Genomic DNA, 9,130 nt, shown 5'->3' with positions numbered 1-9,130 from the left:
TATAAATATTTTTTACTTAAATTTTCATCTTTTTTTTTTACAAAATATAACACGTAAACATCTTGAATAGGAATTACATTTCTTTTTTTTTTAAAAATCAACATTAAGATGGTGGCATACATTCCTTCATTTCACTTTTGTTTACATAAGAAGAACCGTTACCGAGGAAGGTCACCTAACTTCTGTTTTCTATAGTATTACGTGGTCAATTTTTCATTCCCTTTTTCATGCTTATTTGATTTAAAATTGGAGCAAAGGAAACAAAACAAAAATTCGAATATTATCTCTCATCCTGGCTATATTTTTTCTCTGTATTTTCTCATACTTTCTTCGATCTCTTATTTTGTTTTTTGCGTTCTCTCTTTTCATTAAATATATTTATATAAATTTATTGTCAGGAGGACTAAAGACCTATAGAACCCAAAAATATAAAATGAAAACGATAAAAACTATTCCAATCGCAGCTGCTTTCACATACATCGATTTACGATTTAAATATGTTGCGTCTTTTTTGTATTTCTGCGACATAATAGATAGGTTCTGAGTTTTCGTATCAAGTTCTGGAAAGATAGGACATAATTTGCATTAGTTTGGTGTTGTATGGATATTTCAAATACATTATTGATGAACCCGTACTGTAATATGTACCTTTTACCGAAAACACTATACTGTATCTACTTTCAACCCTTTTTTTGTCAGAATAAAAAAAAGTTAATATTCAGCAAGTTTGCCTATAATGTGCAAACGGAAGCGTTTGGGTGGAACAAAGTTTTATGGGTTCGGATTTGTTGAAACTGAAAACGAACGTGAATGATGTTTTGGTAAAGAATTTATTTTCTTCATTTTCTACGCTAAGTGGAATTTCCTTTAACGTCCGAACCATTTGTTTTTCACAGATTCACAGATTGTCGTGCTATAGCCCGGTTGAAAAAAACATAAAATAAAAGAGTGGTCTAGGCACTTTGTATAATTGCAATGTTTTTATTTTTATTTTCATTAACTGTCTGTAACATCAGCCTAAGATAACCAACTAAGCTAGGAAATAACCACATAGACCAACAAAGGTGACCATTCCCTAATCCATAATGAAATCTCTCACTTATCACCAGCGGGCTATGTTCAATTTCCGGCCGGAATGTGCAGTGAGTGAATAAATGAATGAAGAACGCAGTTTACAGATTAATCGTGAAGTTAAAAAAACCTATCTCGGCTGACTGTCTTTTCACCTGAGCATCCCAAATTACTGGGGGTAACGAAATATAACTTGTTGTAGAAAGAGAGTTGCATTGTCGGAATTTCACAGAATTCGGATGAATTTTTATTGATATAGTTCGCTCGCAAAAAGTTACCTTCCCGTCTACCAGGGAAACTCGTGAATGTGGATCATTTGAAGGCCGCGTGAAAACCGAATGTGAGCGACCGATGCAAAATAGAGGTTTCCCGATCTCTGCTGCGGACTCGGACTGGCTTTGTGCAGCCTTTAGAAATATTTTGCGGGACCCAATTGCACTCCTCTGATGTCAGACACAATTGTGTTTGGCAAGCGTCGTTTTTGAGTGAAGTGTCTGCTGTGGTCGTCGAAGTAGTTAGTATTGATACTTTCTACGGTATTTGAACGGTTCGATCCAACGAGATTCCAGTTCGCTGGGCATCCAGCTGCCACAGTTTTTATGGCTGCGGAAACTTCCGGAAAGTATACAACCCATCCTCGCATCCAGTCGACAAAATCGACCCGTAGTTGGCGCGGTGTCGCATGCTTTTGAGAGAGACTTCCGGAGAGCACCCTGGCCATCCTAGCGTATCTCTGAACACATTGGACGCCACTGTCGATAAAATCCTCAAGATACGCTTGCGAGTGGTTGGTGTGGTTTCGCGTGACACGACAAACCAGGTAGCTCAGTTACAGCAAACGGAAAGTGTTTGAAGAACTTCTTAAGCAGGGTATTTGCAGGCCTTCAGACAGCTGTTGATCCTCACATGATCGGTGAACCTAATAGTGAATGGTAACTTTGTGACGATTACAGACGTCCAAATGCACAGACGTTTCCAGAACGACATTCTATAAGCTCATCTACGACTTTGTGCACTCTATCGCAGACTGTCGTATTTTCTCAACCTTGGACTTAGCCATGGTAACTTCTTCTTCAGCCTTTGTCACGTTCATAAGCGGGGTCGGCTCGCCGTGATCAATTTCGCCATTTGGCTCTATCGAATGCCTAGTCTGGGTGCAATCTCGAGATTTCCAAATCCCCATCCAGCGTATCAAGCCACCGTTGTTTCGGCCTGCCTTTTGGTCGTTTACCATCGACTTGAATGTTCAGACCAATCTTGGCAACTGAATTCTCGTTAGCACGATTTACATGACCATACCATCGAAAAGGCCTCTCTCGTAACTTTTCCACGATCAGTACATCCCCAAAACGATTGCGGATATCCTCATTTCGGATGTGTGACGCCACTAGTCCAACGTAACATCTTCGTCTCCATTATCGAAAGACGTCGTTCATTGTCTTTTATACTTGGCCAACACTCAGAACCATAGAGAGCGACAGGACGGACGACATTGCGGTAAATGTTAGATTTAAGATCTTCGTTGGTACGTCGATCACAAAGAACACCAGTTGTGGAACGCCACTTCATCCAGGTTGCGTTAATGCGTGAAGTAATTTCATAACGCAGTTCTCCATTGGCTGATAACGTTGACCCGAGGTATTGAAATCGCTTAGTTCTAGGCAGATCACTGCCGCTAACAGTGATTGTGCCTGTTTCATGGGGATCGGTCGTCAAAAATTCAGTTTTGTTTAGATTCAATCTGAGACCGTGTTGCATGAGGCGATCATTCCATTTTTGGCTCGAGATCATTTTTGTTATCTGACGCTAGGAAAACATCATCTGCATAAAGCAATGTGTAGGACGCAGGACGCTGAATACCCCGCGTGACAGTGTCCATAACAAGAACAAAGAGTAGTGGTGAGAAGGCGCTTCCTTGAAGAACACCAACAAAGACACGAAGCGGTTTTGATATACCCGCCATACTTCGAACTTTACTTTTCGGATCGTGGTGGAGCAATTGAACCCAGCGCTCGAGTTCTTCTGGCACTAAGTGTTGTCGTAAAGCATACCAGATGAGTTCGTGTGGCATACGGTCAAACGCTTTTTCTAGATCCAGAAATGCAATGTAAAGAAGGCGATGCTTCTCACGGAGTTTCTCCATGAGTTACCGCGCAGCGTGTATTACGTCAGTTGTTCCGCAGTTTTTGACAAATCCAGCTTGATTCACGGTTATTTCAACGATTTCGCGAATACGGTTGTCAAGATTGTGTTCAAAAATCTCCATGGTATTGGAATATAACCGGATCGGACGGTAATTTAAACATTCCGCTGGACTACCTTTCTTTCTCCATATTGGAACAGTGATACTTTCTTGCCAGTCGGATGGTGTTGTCCTTTTCTGAATAGCCCGATTAAAGAATTCACTGAGGCACACTGTTGGGTCCCAGTTCTTCGCTTTCCAGAGCTCAGATGCGATGTCGTCAGGTTCTGTTGCTTTCCTTGATTTTATTCGTTTTATTGCCTCCTCGACTTCAGTTGCGCTAACAGTGAAGCCCATAGTGTTTTACGTAGGCACATGTCGTGAGACTTAATCCTACGGTCCTCTTCAGACACGGATTGATTTTGTGACCACAATCAGAGCCCCGCTGAGACAAGCAACAACGGTACCAGTCTATACCAAGTGCATGGCTTAGCATTCATACTGGTGGATGCTAGAAATACCTAAATCTCTAACGAACTATGGAGTACGGCACCCGTATTGATACGCAACATCACGTCGAGGCCCGAAGGTCTCTTCTCGCTTGAGCACAACCACAACCACCATGAAACTCCCACTAGGGGGGCCAACCGCAAATAACCGAGCTGTCCTCACATACAACAGGAGTTCACCCGAAGTATGTGAGTCCAGGGGCTTTCCCGGTTCCCATGGTACTAGTATACCCCTGGTAAGGTTTCGTGACCAATTTGCCACTTCAGATGAGTCCCCGTGCAGACTCGAGTCTGATCGCCCTGATTAGGTCTTTGCAGCATTTGCCTACTGAATCACGGCCGGCAAACCAAAGTAATTACAGCGTCTCCCGGTGCCAGCACTATGGAGGTTCTCCTCGACCACTTGGTTTTGGTTTGGCCGATAGGGTTGCCGCCCCATCTTCCTCGCCGCCACCTCTGAGCACCAGTGGTGGTGACATGAAAGTCCTGGGGGTTTAACGTGAGTACCTGCCGTGAAGGCTTAATCCCACGGTCCTCTTCGGACACGGATTGATTTTGGGACTACAATCAGAGCCCCGCCATGCAAGCACAGCGGTCCTGGTTTATACTGAGTGCAGGCTCAGCATTCATACCAGTGGATGCGAGGCCTATCTAACATCTCTGCCGCAACTAAGGGGTACGGCACAGCGCACAGCGCAACTCCACGCTTGAGCTCCGAGGAGCTCTGCCCGCGATGTAGGCATAACCACAACCACCATGAAACTCCCACTAGGGGGCCAACCGCAAATAACCGGGCCGAGAACACATCCTCCAGGAATTCTCCTGAAGCATATGCTCTCAGAGGGCCATCCCGGTTCCCATGGTACCAGATAACCTCCGGTGAGGCTTCGTGGCAGAGCCACTTCAGATGAGTTCCTTGCAGACTCGGGTCTGATCGCCCTCCTCGAGTACGTGGGGACGAGTGGTGGTGACAGGTGGAACTGCTCCAAATGTCGGCAATGACTGTGGAAGTGGAGGATGAGCGAATTCTCCAGTTGAAATCTGTTCGAAGTATTCTCGCCATCTATCCGTCGCAGCTCAACGGTTGGTAAGCAAAGTACCGTTTTTGTCAATCACGCATCGATCCTGTGTACGTCCGTTTCGACTTTTAGCAAGTCGATATAGATCTCCCTCACCATCCCGAGTGTCCAGTTTATCGTAAAGATTTTTGTAATGGTTCGTTCTGATGACAGTGACTGCTTCTGCTTCTTTGCTTCCCGGTTGGCATTCTTATAAATTTGCCAATTAGCAAGCGTTTTATCGTCGAGAAATTTGTGGTAGAGGCGTTTCTTTTCACGGACCTTTATTTCAACATCATCCGTTCCAAAGCCAAATATCTCGGTTGATATACCGCTTACCCGGCTTGGTGACCCCGACGGTTGCAGAAGCCGCTTTGTGGATCGATTCTTTCATTTGGTACCACGATTCTTCCACATTTGTAATGGTCGGCAATCGTGTGAGTGAGATCGTTTCTTCTTTCTTCTCACCAAATCGCCACAATTTAATGCGTGGCGGGCCGGTGCGTTCCTCACGCTGTTTTATCGGTGGCTGAATTCACAGGACGGCAATCAATGGCTGATATTGAGGTGCGATGGTCTCATAGGGAACGACTTTGCAATCAGTGACAGTGGTAAAATGTTGGCGTCTTATGAGAATATAGTCGATTTGCGTTTTATTGTTCCCACTATAAAATGTGGGAAGATGAGACAATCGTTTGATGAACCATGTATTCATAAGTACAAGGTTATGGGTGTCCGCAAAATCGATTATACGGTCGCCACCCTCATTGCACGTTCCAAACACCTTTCCCCCAAGGCAACTGTTATCATCTGCCTTTTCACCCACATGATCATTAAACATGATGGCAATGATGATATAGTCGTCAGCAGGCACGTGACAAGTCTTTTCATCGAGAAGTTGCCAGAAGGCATCTTTCTCGGCATCAGGTCGGCCTGTCTGTGGTGCATACGCGGTGAAGAAGTGAATAGTGCGATCAGCTGATATAATGGTGAGCTTCATCAGCCGATCATCAAATCGTTCGACTTCTTTAATGGCATCACGGAAACCCTCTGAGATAGTAAAGCCCACACCGGCTACCAAAATAGAGAAGTTTATACCACGTTCGGGTTTCTTGCAGAGCGCAGATATCAATGTGCCTTTTTCGAAGGGCTCTTGCGAGTTCCTCATTCTTTCCAGTTAGAGTGCCAACATTTAGAGTGCAGACACGTATTTGTTTTATTCTGATTAACTTACTTACATCCTGACGCCGTCTATGCGCCAAATGCGACCTCGAGGCATCGTCAGCGAACTACAGGAGACTTCTCACCAGAACAATATGATTTAAGAGCGGGGCGATCTACAATTTTTGCAATTAAAGAAATGGTACAAGCGGTGGGACTAGCTGAAACACACAGTCGCCACTGTCTACGAGTGAGGTTGCTTGCAACACCAGATGTAGGAAATGACTTTAGTTCTGCAAGTTGATACGACATGCTGAAGGCAATGAAAAATTGTTTCCATATTACAGGCACTATTCAACGTGTCCCCAAAAAGGACAGCGTAGAATTAAGGTCACATCCGGAACTGCGCCCCGTACGATAGTCCGCTACGGCTCAAGACGCATGATGAATAGTACTTGATCACCGCACGGTCGAATATGCTCAGCATATATTGGGAATCGTAATATGAAGAATCAGCAGATAGAGCTCTAAAGAAACCCGAAGTGATCATTCTGGCCAAGGAGTAGGTTCCCACAATCCTCCTTTCAGGTGGGCAAAATCATGCAATGTTTGCAACTTGTCAGTTGATTGCCAATTTCGGAGGTCCCTTATCTCGTAGGCGTCGTTTACGGATGAGTATGGCTCAATCCATACTTCTTTACATGTGTAAACCACTAGCGCAAGCACATGTGATAGTCAGTAGTAATGGTGATGGCTGCAGGGCGGATATTTATACACCTCAGAAAAGAAAACAAGTAAGCCGTCGATCGTGAGACACTTAGAGCGCATAGCAGTAATTCTGGAAAAGGGGGACCAGATTCTTCTGCTTTGTTATCAAAGACTTGCGGCCGTAGTTCAATCGAAAGCCAAATGGCACGGGTATTTTCAGCCTTACCTACAAGCAATCGGGAAATCGCGAATATACGTGGAACATTACACTCCAGGTAACTTTTCAATAGCGTCTTATCTGTTCAACGGAACTCATTGCAAGCTCTAGCGACAAGTTGAGTCTTTCAATGCGAACGAACACCAATGCCGTTTGCTCCACTCTTAGAATTGCGTTCTTTATATCTATGAGGCCGCATGTCGGAAGCAAATCCGTTTTGTATTTTTACCGGAACTAATTAGGGACACATTTTGTATTTCACACAGGTCATCAGGCATCATCAAATCCGTTAAATCGGCCTTCTTATAAAAGAATACATGATGAAGGTGTGTTTCCCCAAGAAAACCTGCTTACAGATCAATCGAGTTCAGCTGTCAGACTAAAAAGTATGTGAACTTTCGCCTAAATTAACTCCTCAAGCCCGGCCTTCGCCTTCCGCCGTTCAATTTGCCATTATCAGCATGACCGGCTGAATCTTCACGTCGCACACCTCATTCCGCAGTCCACCATTGATTCGGAGATTCATCCATTTCGAAGAGCACACCCAATTATGTCATTCGACCAACTTTTATGGGCACTAGAAGTAATCTCGTTCGATGGTCAGAAAGAGGGCACACTGATGACTTGCATATTTCGCACGACGCACCAGAGAACGTCGTTTGAGTCGTCTCCGAATGAGGAAAACCTCTGAGTTTTGACAATAACTCAGCCGCATCCACCAAATGCAATGAACACCTGACTTTCATCGTACTTTGTCTCGAATTTCCCGGTGAAATCTGATAAGAAACAAAAAAAAACAAATCGAGAACAATCACTGACACACTCACCCGATAATACCGTTCCCCGTTGCAGCACATCATCAATATTCTGCACCTGAAATTGCAACACTTCTTTCAAACAATCCTCACGAGGATCTGCACGAGAGCAGGATCAGGGCCTTACCATTATCCGCTGCACGTCCTGCAATTGTGTGTTGATGGTGTTTATGTTTCTCCTGCGATCCGTCAGCTGTTTCCGTGCCTTCTGGATGTAGATGTCGAACTCGATGAACGCGTAGGGCCTCGTCACGGAGTTCACGCGCCGCCCGTGGTTTTTGTAGAATTCCTGTGCCAAGTCCTCCAAGTAGTTGAACGCCAACCGCTTCGAGTACATTTTATCACACATGACCAGGTAGCAAACGTCATTTTCAATTAAATAACTGCAATTGGAAGGGGGTTCGGAGGGTTACTGGGTGGGTGAGACGCAAGGACCGTAAGGGCTTACTGGAATAGATAGGGTCCTGTCTCAATACTGCATCGCGCCGGCGAGTGTGATCCCAGCTTCCGGAAGAGCATCTTCGCCTGGTTCTGGTACTCGAGAATGCTTCGTCCTGACTGCGGTTCAATTAGATGATGTGAAAAGGGAGCAGGGGAACCTAATCCATCAGAAACATTACCTGCTCGTCATCCTGCATCGTCCCAACAAGCGGCAGACCGTCAATTACGCGAGCGATCATAGTCATCAAAGCCATTTTACCTGAATTTTTCGATTGTCACGCGCCCAAATTCCTCAATCACATAAAAATCACGTTTGCAACGGCCACGCTCCAAACTCCGGAAAACATAAAACAAAACGCGACTTGCCAAAACTGGACAATTTCACGGTGATGAGCGCTTTCCCGTGCGGAGCCTGATTGTGTCGAAAGAAACGAAAACACGTCAGCTCCGACCTGTCAAAGTACAAATTACAACTTTGCAAGTAACTGTCAACAGCACGCGAGCGTTTCCCGCTAGGCGGGCCACCGTTCCGGGGAATGACCCGTTCGCCTGACGGGAAAGTGCCCCGTGACAGCAGCGCTGGCACCAGTCAGCCAACGAACCGAGTGCGAAGCGAAACGTCAGAAAAATGAAAGTTCCAAGCTGGCACCTTGACACAGTGTTTCGGGGCCGTGGGTTTTCGTGATTTTCACACGTTTGTGACGAGCGACCGTTGGTAAGTTGGCTCGCGTGAAGCGTATCGTGTCCACGTGAGTGTCCTTGTGAACGTTTCAAGTGAATTTCCCGGACGGTCTGTGAGAAAAACGGATTTTTCGTAGCTGCCAATTTTGAAAGGAAAAAGAGTTGTAAATAATTTCGGAAGAGTGTGAGGCGAATAGCGATAAGCGAGTAGAGCATAGTGAGTAGACGAGTAGGAAATAGAATTTCGCCACAATCCATCCAGCCATCTCGCTCATTCATGCACGATT

The 9,130-nt window shown here is 45.1% G+C and overlaps 2 protein-coding genes across 5 annotated transcripts in view; one reads left to right on the top strand and one right to left on the bottom strand.

Annotated features, from left to right (window-relative positions):
• Positions 1–200: 200 nt before the first annotated feature.
• Positions 201–8,730, bottom strand: LOC119656206 (vesicle-trafficking protein SEC22b). 2 transcript variants are annotated; one of them, XM_038062597.1, is made up of 5 exons: positions 8,342–8,717; positions 8,170–8,279; positions 7,849–8,104; positions 7,734–7,779; positions 201–560 (listed from the first exon to the last, which is right to left on the bottom strand). In XM_038062597.1, the coding sequence occupies exons 1-5, from the start codon at positions 8,414–8,416 to the stop codon at positions 412–414; spliced, it is 636 nt and encodes a 211-aa protein (XP_037918525.1). In that variant the 5' UTR covers positions 8,417–8,717; the 3' UTR covers positions 201–411. The 2 variants fall into 2 exon arrangements, with proteins under 2 accessions (XP_037918525.1, XP_037918526.1); XM_038062598.1 differs by having other exon boundaries at positions 479–560; positions 7,734–7,793; positions 8,342–8,730.
• Positions 8,731–8,776: 46 nt separating this feature from the next.
• The window catches only part of LOC119656202, a 51,962-nt gene continuing 51,608 nt past the window's right edge, over positions 8,777–9,130 (top strand). For all 3 annotated transcript variants that reach the window (XM_038062591.1, XM_038062592.1, XM_038062589.1), the window contains exon 1: positions 8,777–9,060. The gene's annotated coding sequence lies outside the window, so the exon portion shown is untranslated. The remainder of the gene's footprint in view (positions 9,061–9,130) is intronic.

Source organism: Hermetia illucens, chromosome 4 (assembly GCF_905115235.1).
Source record: "Hermetia illucens chromosome 4, iHerIll2.2.curated.20191125, whole genome shotgun sequence".
Lineage (NCBI taxonomy): Eukaryota > Metazoa > Arthropoda > Insecta > Diptera > Stratiomyidae > Hermetia > Hermetia illucens.
The sequence above is the reverse complement of the archived record's forward strand: the minus strand, read 5'-3'. Positions and strand labels throughout refer to the sequence as shown.